The sequence below is a fragment of the Agelaius phoeniceus genome, chromosome 2 (assembly GCF_051311805.1).
Source record: "Agelaius phoeniceus isolate bAgePho1 chromosome 2, bAgePho1.hap1, whole genome shotgun sequence".
NCBI lineage: Eukaryota > Metazoa > Chordata > Aves > Passeriformes > Icteridae > Agelaius > Agelaius phoeniceus.
In genome coordinates, this window is record NC_135266.1 from 102,052,930 (window position 1) to 102,070,405 (window position 17,476).

The 17,476-nt window shown below is 42.8% G+C and overlaps 1 protein-coding gene across 3 annotated transcripts in view; it reads left to right on the plus strand.

Moving 5' to 3' along the window:
* BACH1 (BTB domain and CNC homolog 1) overlaps nt 1-17,229 on the plus strand; it is a 37,089-nt gene extending 19,860 nt beyond the window's left edge. For 2 of the 3 annotated variants that reach the window (XM_054628383.2, XM_054628382.2), the window contains one exon: nt 4,862-8,207. In XM_054628383.2, coding sequence (XP_054484358.1) covers nt 4,862-5,323 — 462 coding nt within the window. In that variant the 3' untranslated portion in view covers nt 5,324-8,207. Of the gene's footprint in view, nt 1-4,861; nt 8,208-12,560; nt 12,914-14,326 lie in introns of those variants that run through there. The other variant, XM_077174445.1, reaches the window with a different exon arrangement.
* The last annotated feature ends 247 nt before the right edge of the window (nt 17,230-17,476 follow it).

Below are 17,476 nucleotides of genomic sequence, written 5' to 3' on the forward strand. Positions count from 1 at the left end.
AGAGAGAAGTTGCATTTCTGACGTTTCAGAACTTTTTGCCTGGTTTTGTCATCATGTTGTCATTTCTGTTATGTAACTCTGTCAATATTTTGCAATACTTGGGCAGGGAATTAAAGGTTGATCTGCAAGATTAGGCATGTGGCTGTTTGAGACTAATAATTATAACATAATATCCTTCTTTCTGTGGACCTGTGCTGGAACAGACTGAATGTCTGCTGTTTGACAGGTAACACTGTGCAAGGCCTAGATAATAAGTGTTGAGTCTTGAGAACTGTGAGGTGGGGTCTGAGTTATATGAATCATCCTCTAGGCACAAACATGTTCCAGTTGCATATGTTTTTTTTCAACTGTGCTGAAAGTTTCTTCAGAAATTCCTGAAAATTTGGAGGTGTTGACCATGCCTGACAGATCATCAAATTTGTATAAGCTGTACACAAATACAGAAACATCAAGGTCTGTCCAGGCATGACTTCCAGGTGGATGGAAGAAAGGACATGTTGTGGAGGAGCTGTGTGTGTGGTACATCCAGGTTGCTTCAGGCATGATGGCTCTTGCCTTGTTCCTGTTCTGTGTCAGTCGTGTCTCACACCTTTTAGACTTTGATTTTCTCATGGTATCATCTGTAATGTGGCTTTGAGAGGGAATAGAATGGTGTAGCTATAGTTTGACAGCTCTTGGCAAGTAGATTATACTCTGTACTACCAGTTAGGAAATACTTTTTCGTGGAATTCCTCATCTGGCTTTCAGTACGTGCAACATGTTGTCTTGTATTAGTTTCTATTTGGTGCTGCTTCAGTTTTTTTCTCTCCCAGAAGATGCTTGTGGCGTGTTTCTTGGAACAGTCCTATATTTGGAACAGAATGACCCCTGCCTGACTAGAGGCTGCAGACTAACAGCTGGCAAGTAGCTTTGACAAGCACCTTGGGGCCTGGGCAGACAGCATGGATCAGCAGCATGTCCAGACTGAAAAAAGGCCATCAGTGTCTTGGGCTGTGTTAACAGGAGTGCAGCCCCTTGTTGGAGGGCAGTGGTTGTTACCTGTCTTGGCACGTGTAACACTGAATCGTTTGCTGGGTTTTCACCCCTCCCAGTTCCAGGAGCACATTGATAGGCAGAAAGAAGGTTGGGTGAAGGCCATTGGGATGGCCAGGCCTGAAGTGCTTCTGTGGTGAGAGGCTGAAGAAATGAGGCTTCTACCTGGAAACGGAGTGGGGAGACCCTAATGGCTGCCTGCCCATATCTGTGGGGCAGTCCTTGAGCTTACACAGCCTTTGGTAGTAGCAGATCTCCAGCTTCTTGGGGGAGAGCTTGGCAGCAAGAGAACAGGAGACATGGTCTTAAATTACAAGGGGGATTTCATCTGAGTGTAAGGAAAGTTTTTTCCTGCAGTGGAGCCTGAAAGGCTGTGCATGTGCTGTCTTTGAGGGTTTTATGGCATGACTGAGCAAAACCCTGAGCAGCCTGATCTTACCTGATCTCTGACTTTGTTCTACAGACCTGCTGAGGTACCTCCCCTCCCAAGTGGTTCTGTAAAATTGGAAATCTTATGTTAAGTTCTACTTATATTGAAGAAAAATACTGTTCAGTGCTGAATCTGTTATCTGGGAGAGTTACCTGTGATCATGTCTTCTGATATTCTGTACTGATAAAGTCATTTTTTACCTCCCCATATAGCCTTTGCTTATTGACCTTTCAGGTGAGTCTGGGTGTTCTTGTTGGTCACTAATGTTCTGTATTTGAGAACATGCAAGGGCTACTTTAGGAGATGTTGACTTGTTAGAAACAGCTCTTTCAGAGACCTTGTGTATATTCATATTCCTTGTACTACTTTCTCCTGGACAATGGGATGACCCTGCCTGAGCAGGGAGGTCAGACCAGATCACCCACTGTGGTCCCTTCCAACTTGACCCATCCTTGGATTTTTCACTTGGAAACTTCTAAAATGAGGACACTTTTGAGGGGGAGCAGAGTAGAAGACAACTGATCTCCAAAAGCACTACTTTGCTGAAGATTCTGTAGCTGAGGAAGACGCACAGTGCTCCAAGAAAAATATAATTGAGATCTTGTTATATATATTATATATAGCAGGGTGAGGTGAGTGAACTAAGTACATCCTTTACCAGGAGATTCAAGAGAGCTCTCAGTTTATTATGGCGTCAAAACTAACTGACATTTTTGGTAGTATTAGTATAATGCTGATAAAATAAAATAAAAATATTTAGGTGTATTAACCTGTCAACAGCTTCAGAAGGGGGGTGAGGAATTGATGCTGGAATAACTATTTCTGAATGTTCATGTTTGTTTTAAATAGCAGTCCAGATAACAGATAATTTTGTCAGTCCATAACACACAACTGAGTGCATTTACATACCCAAAAGGTATTAGGTGATCTGCCTAACAGAATGGGAAAGATTAATCTGATCAGTACTGAAAAACACCTGGAGGACAATGCAGGGATCAGTCACAGCCAGCACAGCTCCATGAGGGGAAAGTCCTGCTTGTCAAAACTGATTTCTTTGTATGACAGGGTGATCTAGGAAAGACAGTAGATGTAATCCTCTTGGACTTCACCAAAGCTTTTGACAGGCTCTCCCAGGATCCTTCTGAACAAAATGTCCAGCCCTCAGCTGGGTAAACACATCACATGGGGGAGAGCAGCTGGGTCATGGGTCAGGAGCAAATGGTGACAGTGACTGGGGGACATCAGGCTGGCACTGGTGCCCAGTGGGGTTCTGCTCCCTGAGCCCTGTGCTCCTCACCACCTTCATCAGCAGCCTGGACACAGCACTCCATGGAACACACCCTAAGTTTGCCATGACACTAAACTGGGAGGAGTTGTCAGCTCCCTCAAGGGCAGAGAGGCCCTGCAGAGAGACCTGGACCAGCTGGAGACTTGGAGAGTCACCAACCATGTGAGGTTTAACGAGGGCAAGAGCCAGATTCTGCTCTGGGACAGGGCAGCCCTGGCTGTGTGCATGGGCTGGGGAACAGGAGCTGGAGAGCAGCTGTAGAAAGGGACCTGGGGCTCCTGGTCCATGGCCAGGTGAACAGGAGTCAGCAGTGCCCTGGCAGCCAGGAGGGACATCCATGTCCTGGGGGCATCAGGGACAGCATGGGCAGCCAGGCAGGAGGGGACATTGTCCTCTCTGCTCTGCACTGGGGCAGCCTCACCTCGAGTGCTGGGGCAGCTTTGGGCACCATGGTTTAAAAAATGGCATTCAGCCATTGCAGAGCATCCAGAGAAGGGTCATGAGGATGGGGAAGGGTCTGGAGGGGGGAAACCTTATGAGAGGTGACTGTGAGCATTTAGTCTGTTCAGTCTGCAGAAGGGGAGACCTGGGGAGACCTCACTGAGGTTTTCAGCATCCTCTGGAGGGGCAGGTGCCAATCTCTTTGTGACCAGTGACAGAGACTCAAGGAAACAGCATAAAGCCCAGTCATGGAAGGTTTAGGTTGGACACTGGAACAGACTCCCCAGGGCAGTGGTCACAACACCAAGCCTGACAGAGTTCGAGTGTTTGGACAAAGTTCTCAGGCGCAGGGTGTGACTCTTGAGGTGTCCTGTGCAGGCCCAGGAGTTGGACTCAGCGACCCTGATGGCTCCTTTCCAGTGTGGCGTATTTTATGGTTAACAGCTGCTCCCAGTATGCTGACAAATAGAAATTTATTAGCCAAGTCCTCTTTCTTCTAATTTTAGACAAAAAAGTGGCAACAACTGTTCCTCTCGCCAAATGTTGCCTAAACTTAATAATTTCTTTCAAAAAGAAGTTGTAGAGGTTGCAGTATGAGGTTTCTCTGCAAAAAGGGATGTGAGGAGGAGTGAAAATAATAAAACTTTCCAAGAGTGAATTGACATAACAGTAGCTGTAACACATAGTCCCTATGATTAAAACTTGAAAACTATTTAAAGCCTTATATGTCTTCAAAACTCTATCTTCTTTTAATTAATTAATTACAGAATTTACAATGTATGTGTTGTGACATGTTTGGATTCGGGTTCTTTGTCCTTTTCATTCAACTTCTTCATGATGGTCTTGGTTGTTCCCTGTCCTTTGCCATTTCCTCATTTGTCTTTACTCAAAAAGTTGCTTGTTTCTGTGACTAGACTTCTCAGTTATCAGTGTCTTTTCATCTTTAGCCAGTTCTATCAGAAGCCTCAGAAAAAATCACAACATTGAAGCCAAATAAAAGCTTGATTTAATACAGGCTACTTTTTTCTATTTGATATCTATTATTGAGTTGCCATCCTGTTTGTTTCAATCTGCTTGGACAATCCTCCTACATTATCTCTAGGTTGTTTGGTTCACCACATCTTCTTTCCTTTACCTTTCTTAAATTTTCTAATTTAGGAGCTATACTTAACTCCATTGTTTGTAGTGGGTTTGGCACTTCTTGAGAATGGATGTTACTTTCACCTAGTGGAATAGTATCGACAATTGAAATGTGATGTTTGATTTTCAGCATTTCAATTTTAAAATACAGATCTCTATGAAGAATGCTTAATGTTTTGTTGGCTCATTGGTAATGGTTTATGTTATCCTGTAGGAATATTTACAGTAAGTGCAGCTATGTTTCATTTGCTCAATAACAACAAATTACTCCTTTGTCTGCCAGCATGAGTTTGGAAAAAGCTGCATATCTGAAAAACCACATCAAATACCTTTCCTGATGATGCTTCCAGAGAGGTTAGGATTGGGCTTTTGATATGTGTTTGATTGTGTTTCTGCTTTCCTTCTTAATGCCAAATTACTTCTGTTTCAGCAGACCAGAGTATTTAAAGTCTTGGTTTAGCTTTGATAGGAGCTTAAGCCATAGTTCTTATGTTGAAATGTAGACTAAAATACTGTTTTTCTTTTTGCAGCAAAATGAGAAGGAGAACTTGCTGAAGGAAAGAAACCACATTTTATCAACTCTGGGTGAGACAAAGCAGAATCTGACTGGACTTTGCCAGCAGGTGTGTAAGGAAGCAGCCTTGAGTCAAGAGCAAATACAAATACTTGCAAAATATTCTTCTTCAGATTGTCCACTCTCATTTTTGTTCCCAAAAAGAGAACAAACAGCTCCATCTGATAGTGAGCTTGTGGTACCAGCATCTGTAGAATCAGCAAATGGTCTTTCAGGTGTCACCCCTACAGCTGAGCAGAGTTCCTGTTACCAGTGTGTCAAAAGTGTGTGTGAGGCCACATACGACCAAGTACAAGAACTGCACCCGGTTCCTGCCAGAACATTGGAGCAGACATCGCTCCTGGAGCCCTGTGGGCAGAGCAGTGGCATCACAGACTTCTGCCAGCAAATGACTGACAAATGCACTACAGATGAATGAATCTCTCCTTCCCATTGCCAGCCTCTCAACATTGCAACCAGAAGTGGGCTTGAGCATTATTGGAATGTAACTTACTAAGTGAGAGAGAAGATAGAAGTTTAATCTTTTGAAACTATATTGACAATTCCATGGTCACCATTATTACTTGGCAAGCTTTGGGTTTGCTCTGTGTAGTTCCAGAAGGTAATTTGTATGTGTCAGTCTTGGGGCTTTTTCTGTGTGGTGATGCCAAGGAGGGTTCAGGAAAGCTGTTGGAAAGTACAAATTCCATGCACAGGTGCTTATTTGTGAGGAAGTTTTGTTCATGTACAGAGCAGCCTACTCTGATTTATGCCACAGTACTTAATGCCACTCTGCATTTTAAGGAAAGCCTCCTGACAGCTGTTTATGCACAATGACTTCTATACCTGGAATTCTTCTAAGATTTCTTTTTTCCTGGTAGACAAACCTTAAGAAGCATATATAGCTCTGTAATTGTTCATTTTGTAGATGGGCTAATTTACATGACAGGATGAGGAGATTCTGAAAAGTGCACTCTGGTATAGCTCCTTGCTTCCTGCTGTTCCCCTCCCCGTCCCAGAGAAGACTTTACTGAACCAAAGTAGTAAGCTACTACTACTGGTAGTAGAATTGGTTAGTAGTAGGCTTTTGTTGAATAAGTGGTTCTGTCACTCTAGTACAGAATTAAAAGAACTGGAGCAGCAGAGGTGCTGCCACATTCTACTCTCTTCTCTAAATTTAGTGGGAGGAATAACAAGGCACTGTGGAAGGCAGACATCTGAAACTGGTGCAGTTCTTGGATGAGTGTGCATTGGATCCTCTGGCATCTGAATCCCATAGGCTTGTTAAAACCAACAGCTGTATTGTGACTTCCTGTCCTAGCACCTTCAAGCTTGCTGCTTCTTTGTGGCAAGTTGGAATCAAAGTATTGTGAAAGTCTAAGACTTTTTTTTTTAAGGTATTCAGGCCACATTTTTTTCTTTCAGTGCCTAACTGCCTAAAGTAAGTTACAAATATTTGTTCTCTGATCACTGGGACCAGTAAAGTTCTATTTCAAAATCAATCTTTCAGGATACTTTATGGCTAAACCTGTAGTATATTTTCAATGGCTTGTGCTATTAGCATAGATATATAAAAAGTTTAGTGAAGAAATGAGCTGGAGATATTTCCTTTATTACTTTGTGAAGGAGAAATTCAGCTACTGAAAATAATCCCCATTTTCTAGATTTTTACATAGCAGTGGATGCATATTGTATACCAATGATGCTTTGTTATTTAGATGCTATTCTCACACCAGAACTAAGTATTGAACCTCACCACAGAAAACTTTGGGTTTGCTGGTTTACAAAACATGAAGAATCTTGTACAAGCCAGTGGAATTCTTCATTTCCTACCTCAGAATGTGTATTAGCTTTTTGTGTCTTTGTGTGCATGTACAGTAGGCAGCAACTAAGCAATGGCCCTTGTAAATACTGCTTTTCAGTTTTACCTTGCAGCAAGGCAAAACTTGTTCTTGGCAATGCTCTTCTTTTTCCTCTCCCCACCATCCATAGGTAACATAGCATTAATAAATACAGTAAGCCACTTATTTAAAACAAAAATTTAAAAATTACCAGATTTCAACAGGACTTCTCATAACCAGCACGCAACACAAATGACTACACTACCTCACCTATGGGACTGAAAGTTGATTCAAATCTCTAGTGAATCCTTGGATTTTCATCATATATCATTACTTTTTTAAGGGAAAAAATATGCTGATGGCTCATAGCTTGTATAAATCACAATGCTTGCAGTAATTGAAATTCAGAAATAAATACTACATGGCAGACATCATGATAATTGGATTGAAATTCTTTTAAATGACACGATGATCCTGTATATGTATTACTTTATGAAGCTCTCTGGGCTTTTTCTTCAGTTTCTGTAGATTCCTGATTAATTTAATCCTGTCTCCCTCCCATGCTGCCAACCTGGGAAGCATTTTGCTCTTATGTCTCCATTTTGTTTAAAAAGCAAACCAACAAGAAACAATAAAAAACAAAATTCAAAGCCCAAACCTCTACTCTTCATAACTATTATCACTTTTAAAGCTGCTGATACTCTGAAATGACGTGGACAATGGCATTAAAACATTGTCCTAATAGTGCACGTAGTTGGAAATGGAATTCCTTGGGGTCAGTCCTTATTATAAGGAGGTGGAGCATCTTTGTAGGGAATGGCTGTCTGGGAGCTTATCCAGTGGCCCAAAGCCCTGACACACTTGACTGCAGATATTGGAAACCAAGGTCAGTGATGACCAAGTGTGAGGCTGGAACATCCCTAAAGAGTTGTGCTCCACTGCTGGAGTCTGGGATCAGCCACAGCATGAATTCCATAAAACCGATGGTGGAGGGATTCCAGGGCAGGAATCATGGCAGTCATTGACCTATGATAAAAGTAACATCATGTTTTTAAACCTGATAGGAACTTGATGAAGTTTGAGGGTAGGTTTTTGCCTGACCAGCTGCATCTAAGTAATTTTTAAAATATTTATTAAATACCATAGACCTACAAGTTGCATGTTGACTTCTATAAGCCTATATCATCAACTTGCAAATGTTACGAATGAATGACAATTTTATGATACAGAATTCTCAGGAAAATGTTTTTGGAGTTTGGTTTTATTTTTTTCTCTTCCAGTAAAGAAATACTCGTTTTTGAAATTGTAAAATACTTTGTTAAAGCATGTTTTAAAATACTTTGAAAAGACTATCTTAAAGCCATATGGGTATGATGGCATACAGATTGTAAAATAAACAGATAATTACAACAATTGATTTTGTATTTTTCATAATTCAGTATTTTCTAAGTCTGCAATAAAAACCACTATCCTTTCTACAAAGGCTTTTCTATTTTGTGTAAGTTTTCTGCTGTGAAAGTCTCTACTGGTGCATTATTCATTTATGTAGTACTGCTCAAACAGTTGGGAAAATGGTAGCAAAGTAGTCTCTATATAGTTTATAAATTTAATAGGCCCAAACCAGTAGCTTAGGATTCTTCAGACAAAGCTGAAATTTAATAATGCAGAGAGAGGTAATTGTACCAAAGTTGGGTGTCTACTAAATTACTCACGATATTTCCTCAATAGTGTGTATTTTGTTCTATTGATATTCTTTTTTAATTGCATATTCTTAAATATGTGAATATTCTTCTCAACCTACTGAAGATTAAATTTGCCATGTGAAAGACCTGTTGTTTCATATGGATGACAGAGCCAAGGTAGGCAGAATTTTAAAAAAAAAACCCTAAAAATGTTAACAAATAAGTAATGAGTGAGAATAATATAGCAATACAAGTAAGTTGAGTATATCTTGTTAACTTGAGAAATAACATTTAAGGCTTTCTTGATATATGTTAATAGTCTAGTAAGAATTCAGTATGATACTTTAACAAGATTTCCTATTTTTTTATAATCTGCTATTTCATATTTACTGTGAAAGAGGAGGAGATGGATGTGAGAGATTTGGGAAGAAACAAGACTCAGTAATCAAAATAGCACCCCAGAATGTGTATATATTCAACTTAAATAACTTGTTGAAGGCCATAAGCCTCAAGCTTTCAGGTGAACTGGCATGATTTTGTTTAGAAGTATTTGGTGATTAGAGGGACTCAAAATTTCTAAATCATACTGCAATTTTATTTCTCAGCCCAGTGGTGATAAATCAGATTATACATTTCATGTCAGCCTGGCAACATTTGCCACTTTTTCAGGCAATGACCTAGGAAATAAGAAGGATTTTCAGTGAACAGCCTCTCTTGGTTCTGAGTTTTCATTGCTTTTACTCTGACTCTTGTTAAAAATACACTTGATTTGCTTTAATACAGGATCCACTGAAGTCCTTCAGATGGGGCCTCATGAGGTTGCACTTACACAGGCCTGTCAGGTACTTTTAGGTGGCAGTGAAAAATCAACATGTGAAGATAATTTAAATGAATAACACTGTTGGTTGGTATTGTCAAATAATTGCTTGTTGTAATTATAACTACCCATATTTACAACACTTGAATGCAGAATAATCAGCTACCAACTGTGTGAAATTATTATTCTTAACAAAGTAGAAGGTTAAAAACCAGGGGACAGGTGCAGGGATAAAAGACAACAGAAGTCACAGAATCCCCAGAGTGGATTAATAGCAGATCATGGGTATTTGGGGAATATCACTGACAGCTGTCCTTTGGGCCGGTCCATTTTTCACACGTGGTGTGTGAATGTAGGAATCTTAAAAGGTACATAGAATTTTCAGACTCTTATTCTGATCTCTGAAGTTTATCAGTCCTGCTTACCCATGAAATTTTGCTAACCTGTATCTATCCCAAAAAGCCCATGGACCTGTCATTGTTCTTGTTGAAAATCTGTCCTGTGAATTGTTTCACAGGCTTTTGTAAGGACTTCAAAAACATTGACAATTTCTGCGCTTTTACGTCCTTTCATTTTTCCTCCCTCTACAAGAATTATAGTAAACCTTTAACATGCAAATCAAAATAATGGATGAAGGATTGAATGAGATTCTGTGCTTTGTGTTATACAGAATACCAGAATTTGTCGTGGTCTTCTCAGTTTATAAAATCTGCTATGTCAGCTTTGTGATGGACTTAAAAGACTTCAAATTCTTACATAGAAATTTGGACTCTTAAGTGGTTGGAAATCTCAGACTAATGGGCAAAAACAGAACTGTGTGAGGGGAGGTTCTTTTGCAGGCTTTGTCCTTTGGTGTTTCCCTTCTGCTACATCCCAAGCTGATGTGAATTGTGTAGTGTACACCTGCCAGTTCAGAGCAATAGACTTTAAGTAAAATAAGTATTGAGCCTTGTATGCCCTTAGATTTGCCATCAGAGGGTGTGTGCCTGTTCAAGCCAGCTCTCACCATCCATCTCTAGCAGTGCATTAAGGGCAGAACTGGAGTCTGTGTTGACCTGAAAAGTGAGATTTTGTGTACGTGTGTGACTCCCTTTGTGAGCTCTTCACATTTTCATGTAGTACTATGCAGCTCAGAGTTTCTAGGTTTGTAGAAGGCAAATTGATCTCTTGCATTAAACTTTCTTATGCATGCTGTCATTGCAAGTGAGGGAGAAAATTCCATTATGGTGGTGCCTTTCCTTGGGAAGGAAAGCAGCTTGCCACAGTATTGGTGTGGAGATGATTGGTTGCCCAAGGGAGGTTAAGGCCAGCAGAATCTTTCTCTCATGGCATTGTGTCTGGGAGCAATCCCCAGGGCTATTCCATTTTGGGGGTGGTATCCAAATTTCAGAGGTTGACTCATGAAGGAGGATTACATTACCTCTCCTTGGGAAGGAAAGCACCCAGCTCCAGTGTTGGTAGTGCAGATTTGTAGGGTGCCTATAGAAATTCTTGGCCAGGAACAACTTTCTCTCTTGGCACTTTTTGTGCTGGAGCCATCCCCAGACATATTTTGGAGGTGGTCTCAAGATTCTGGAGTGGGCTCCTGAAAGATCAAATTACCTTTCCTTGGGAAGGAAAGCACCTAGCCCCATTATTGGTGGTGCAGACAATAAGATGCCACGGGGAGTTAACAGCCAGGAATTGTTTTATTTTCATGGAAACCTTTGTATGGGAGCAATCCTTAGACATGTTCAGTTTTGGAGCTCAGTTTTGAAATTCAATGAAGGAGGATGACAGCACCTTTCCTTGGGAAGGAAGGCACATACTCCCAGTGCTGGCAATGCAGATGATAGGCTGTTCATGGGATAGAAAGGCTAGGAAGGGTTTTCTGTCCTGGCACATTCTGTGTGAGAGCAATGTATTCCATAATTCTGCAGGTAGGATGCAGATTTGGGTAAGTGAGCTCCTGAGGGAGGTACCTTTCCTGGGGAAGGAAAGCATGTATTGACACTTAGGCTTTAGATGATGGTCTGCTTGATGGAGGTAAAGGCCAGAAACATCTTTCTGTCCTGGAACCTTCTGTGTGGGAGCAAATCTTGAACATACTCAATTTTGGAGGTCAGCTGCAAATTCCAGAGGTGGGATTCTGAAATAGGATGTCACTACTTTTCATTGGGAAGGAATGCACAATAGTCTCAGTGTTGGTGGGAATTTGACTTTGTCCTGCAAGATAAAGGGTAGCAAACAAGATACATCAAAATAAATTATTTACTCTCATAGTCTTCAGATGACAACATTCCCTATTTGGCTACCACCTCCAAAACAGAATCAGTCTGGGCTTTGAGCCCAAAGAAAAGGTGCCAGGACAGAAAGCTTGTGCTGGCCTTTACCTCTCCAGGGCAGCCTCTCATCTGCATCACCACCATGGGGACTAAGTGCTTTCCTTGCAATGTTAAATGGTGCTGCCATAAATTTCAGAATACCTCCTCCAAAATTTGAATCTCAGCACCATCATTAAAGACATCCAGAGATTGCTCCCAGACAAAAGATGCCAGAACACAAAGCTGATATTGGTCCTTCTCTCTCCTTGGCAGACTGTCATCTGCTCCAACAACATTGAGCTTAGTGCTTTTCTGCCCAAGGAAATGGAGTCTCATCCACTTTCTGGAGCCCACATCCAAAATTGAAATACAGCCTTCAAATCTTAATGGGTTCCAAAACTGAGGCTATACAGGAGGCCCCAAGAGAACAAACTGTTACTGGCTTTAGGTCTCCTGAGCAGCCTGGTGCTGCTCCACCTCTGGGGCTGCATGCTTTCCTTCACAAGGAAAGATGCCATTCACTTTTTGGAGGGCATATGCAAAATTTAAATTCAATCTTCAAAACTAAATAGGGCACAGGATTATTCTCACCAAAAAAAAGTGTCCCAAGAAGAAAGGTTTTGTTGCTGTTTACCTTGCCTGGGCAGCCTACCATCTATACAAAAAACAATGGGGCAAGGTGCTCTCCTTTCCCAGGAAGGCTGTTTCACCCCCTTTCTCTCTCCCTCCCACAAATTTGGATACCAGTGCTTGACCAAATGCATCCAGGGAATGATCCCACACAAGAGGTTCCAGAAGAGAAAGCAGTTGCTGGCCTTCACCTCTGTGAGGCAGCCTCTCATCTGCAGGATGAACTTGTTTATATTTCTGAGGAAAGGTGATGTGATTCACACTCAGGACACTCTGACAAATTGATCCAAAGGGAAGAAGTGTTGATGGGCTTTACCTCCCCTGGGTAAGTTATTTTCTCCTACTGGAACACATGGTCTAGGTGCTTTCCTTCCCATGTAAAAGAACTGTTGTTCTCTTTCAGGATACCTCCCACAATTTTGAACACATCCAAGGGTTGCTTGCACAAAAACCATTTTAGGACAAAATTCTTGCTGGCCTTTACCTTCCTTTGGAAGCTTGTGATCTGGAGCAGCAACACTGGCATTATGTTCTGTATTTCCTAAGGAATGGTACTGTCACTCAGTTCCTGGACCCCACTCTGGAAATTTCAGGCTAAGCTCAAAACTCGAATAAATCCAAGGATTGCTCCAACACAACAGGTGCCCGGCTGGAAAGCTGTTGCTGGCCTTCTCCTCCAGTGGGCAGCCTACGATCAGCACTTAGAAACACTGGATCTCCAGGTTCTCCTTTCCATGGAACAGCAGCTTACCAGAGGTAAGAGGGAGTGAATGCTGCTAGAGTGTGATGTGAATTAAGGGCTGCAAATGGAATCTGAAGGCCAGCCAAACGTTTCTGCCCTGGCACATTGCTTTTTGCCTGTACTGACGATTTCAGCTTGGGATGTGCGCGCCTCATTGCTTCTGGGGAATCAGGACATTTACCTCTTTTGCCGCCACACTGCCGCCATCGTGTGGAGCTGAGCAACTGCAGCGGGGGAGGAAAAAGACCCCACAGGCTTTGTGTTGGGACACTGTTAGTGTGGGAGCAGTTAGTGAACTGTTTGGGATCTTGGGTCTGTAAGAGGGAAGGAATGGGAAAGTACATAGACAAGGAAACTGAACAGCACCGGGGTGTGCACAGGCTGCAAGCAGAAGGTGATGCCCAGCACTTTCTTTTTATTCTTGGACCTTGCTCTGGGGGTTATTGGAGATTTCAAATTGGCACATGGACTCACCGGACTGTAGGAGAATGAGACCCTACATACAGCTGGCAAGAAGAGTGCATAGCCCCAGTGTTTGTGGTGCATTGATAGGCAGTGAGGAGAAGGGGCAATCCAGCAAATCCTTTTTTACTTGTACATTTTTCTGTGTGAGCTGTAGCTGTTTAATTTCCTGTGTCCACAGCAGCTATCCCAAAAGCCCAATTATGTCCTTGTGGGTCCTTGAAATACCTTCTCCTGAGACAATCTATGCCCAGGATGTCCTGGGCCTCTGGGCAGTCACAATGGGCTGATTCTGCCATTTGTTGGCAGTCAGGCTCACTCAGCCTCCAGCACAGTCACTGTTGGGATCCCCCTGTCACCCCAGAAACACAGGTGGATTCTGCCCCTACATATCTTGATGGCATCAGGGTGCTTTGTGCAACAGTGTCAATTAAAGCCTTATATCCCACGCCAGGCCATCGGATCCACACAGTCCAATAGATCAGATTGTCCCTTTCCTCCACCTGGCAGGAGACAGGGCCCCTCTAGCTCTCGTCATGGTACTCACTGCTCACTTCTTGTAAGCGTGAACTGGAATCCTTCAAGAGGGTCTGAGGACTTGCCCACAGGAAATGGGAGAGGCATTTGTACCTGTGCTGCCAGGGCAGAGGTGGGTTTTGCATCCCACTTCTTTATGTGCTCTCCATGGTCAGGCAGGTAAAACCAAAGGTTACTCATGGTGTGCACCCTCTCTCTCAAGCAGAAGGTTCCTGCTTCCAATAGCAGAGACTCCAGGCTCTAGGGCTGGGGTGTGGGGCCACTTCTTTTAATCACTGGTAGTCCTCATTTAATTGCTGCAGGTCCTTGGAAAGTCTTTCCATGGACAAGACACAGGACTGGGGAGGGAAGGGCAGAATAATAGTTCATATAGCTGGAGTTTGATAAAGAAGTTTGAGAACTACTCTTTGTTCTTCTTTCCATGGCAGCACTGCCAATGACCTGCCATATGACACTGGCACGCTCTGTCAGAACTTCTGCCACAGAGTTTGTGGCCACTGGACTTCATCTGGATTTACAGGGGATTGCTCATCATTTGAATCCTTATAGATTACCTCCAGCACCCCTAATTCTCTCCAAGATACTGGGTACCTTGCTCCATGGTTCCACATGCCTCCATGCACTACTCGATCATCCTTGGGACAATGCCTTTCCCTCACACTTGGCAGGAGTTGCCTGCAGAGCCCGGGAGGTTTTGTGCTCTTCCCAATGCCCTTGTCAGTGTTCACATCCCAGGACAAGGATCCCAGCTGCTTGGCTTCACTACCATCCCCTTCCATCTGGGCCAAGATATCCCAGCACTGGAGTAGCCAGGTCACCGGGGGCTCACCTAACTGGCGGCTGGAACCTTCTCACACATCTTACAGCTCACCTGGGGGCATGGACCAGGGGATTTTCTCTGGCCCTGCCTCCTCCCCCTGTTCGGAGGGCCCTGCTCTGCCATCCCTCACTGACTGAGCTGGTTTTGTCTTGGATTCCTTGTTCCCTGCAGGGGTGGCTGCTCCCAGCACGGGCTGTTCCCTGGCTTAGCTGCAGTTGCCGTGGCCGTGGTGCTGTTGCTGTTTCCTCCTCCTCCTCCTCCCCTGAGGGTGCTCTGCACTGACCACCGGTGTGCAATAAGGAGTAGCCAGGGCCCAGCACACTGCAGAAAGCTGCTCATCTCTGCAGCTGATGCAGCATCTCCTTGCAAATATTCTGGCACTTTAGCAGAGTCCTGTAGCTGTTCAGGGGTGAACTCCCAAACCACCAGAGCAGAGAATGTCTCAAACAATTGGCCAATTTTCTCGCACGTTCCATGCCACTCATGACTATTCCCCCTCAGGACAGGTCCCTGAATGGCCTTCTTGGAAATCTCTGTTCTGCATCCAAAGATGACTCTGAACACAGTGAGGACTGCACTGAGACCAACAGGAACAGGATTTCTTACCATCCAAAGGGAATTAAAAATGCTCAAAAGCTGTTGTAACAGGCCTGAAGGAGGAAAATGGGGGGAAAATGGAGAAAATCATCCTTCCCTTGTTCCCCCCCCCAGACGAGGTATGGTTATTAATGGACTTCAAAGGGCAGGAGAGCAGCACTGAATACACATCCCAGAGTACCCTCATTGCCCTTGGTGTTATCGTGTATAAACTCACCTCCCACAGTACAGCAACAAAGAAATGCTGATCCCTGTCCCTGCTCTGTAAAAGGTCCCCGAGGAGCACATACAGAAACAGAGCCAGGGTCAGGTACCATACCCACATGAACAGACCAAGCACCACTGTGACCAGTGACCCTGGACCTAATACAGCAAATGCTGAGATCAAATTTGTTTCCAACCTACTCTGTTGTGGGTTGTGCCCTCATTGTGCCTCACACTGGGACCCAAGTAAGGCTGTCTTGGTGTAGGAATGGTACTTCCATGTTTACTGCTCCCACTGAAACCACTCTAAACTATGAGCCACTTGCTCACTTCTCCCCCTCCCAAAGGCAGGAGATTTGGGGGCACAAAAGGTGAAGATCATGGGTTGAGATAGGAACAATTTCCTACAAAAAAGCGAGGAGAGAAAAAACAGTAACAGCAACAGTATCAATAATAAAGAGAACTGTGACCGCTCCCTCAGCTCCAATTGACACTTACCTGTCACTCCCAGCCCGTACACAACGACCCTCTCCAGCTCTTACAGGTTCCCTTCAAGGCCTCTTCAAGATACTGAAATCAGTAACATTTTTAGCAGAGAAAGATCAAATATGTCACTATTAAATCATGCAACTACAACTGCAATATTATTTAAAATATCTAAACTATGATTAATGTAGGTATGTGAATTCCAGTATTAATCCTGTTGTGTTTATTTGAGAAATCCAGCTTTGCAAGATTATTTTCTTCTGACATATTGGAACAGTCAACCAGAACCAGTACCCACATCATTTGCTTCACTCCCTTCCTAAAGCAACAAAACTTACCAAGTTGTACTGCAGCAACTCCTTGACAGATGAGTTTATTGAAGCAATTTTTAAAAGCAGGTATTTCTGAGTGTGCTCCATCAATCCCAACTGTTCAAAAAAAAAAACCTATCCAGTGTCCCAAGGAAGTGTCCATGTTCCAAATGGTATGTGTTTAATATACTCATTTATATCACATACCATAAGCATAAATATTATTCAGTATGCAGATGAATTGCTACGGTTCCCCAACAAAAAAAGGTGGGCACACATGGAGAATAGCCCTTAACCCAAGGCTACTACAGCTCTCCACCTGCCTTGGACCCCAAGATTAAGTCACTAGTGTTCTCATGTATATCAACAGATTTTTGAAGTGGTTTTCACTTACATTTAAATGAAACACCTTGGGTTTTTTAGGACTACACTTAAATGGTATTTAGTGGTGACAGGAATGAGGGATTTGTCTTTACAAACAAGCTGTGGTTCTGCTGGTAGATAAAACTAGCACTGGGAGATAAAAGAAACAATGGGAAGGATTCCACTGATGGATGAATGGAAAAAGATATTTGCTTTTACAAATAAACTTTAGGTTTACTGATAAATGAAATTAGACATTGAAAGGTGAAAGAAACAATGGGGAAAATCCCTAAATTCCATAAGAATTAAAAATTAAAAGGGAGGGTTATACATCAGAGGGAAATCTTTGGGATCAAGCGTATTGGGAAGTCTGTACCTCTCAAGTACCTCAGCCAGTGGGGAAAGAGAGAGGGAAATGTGCCCAGGAAATCAGGATAAAAAGGAGGCTGCATCCTTCAAAACTTTGAGAGACCCCAGGGAAATGCCCCATGGCCTCTCCCTGTATTCGAATAAAGTTACAGGACTCCTCTGTCTCTTTTTTGGACATAAACCTCTGGTGTTTGTGGATTAATTTTCCTAACAGTGGGAAGTGTAACATTTTAATATTTACAATATAAATACTTCAAAGGTTTCAAAATACCTTCATTTTGCTCCATATCTTCAGCCACTCTAACCTGAAGAAATAGGTTCCATGAATGACATTACAAAACAAAATTAAATAAATAAAGCAAACAAAAAACCAAACCCAACCGCCTCCCCCTCCAATTGTGACACAACTTAAGCAAGGAGAGTCCAGA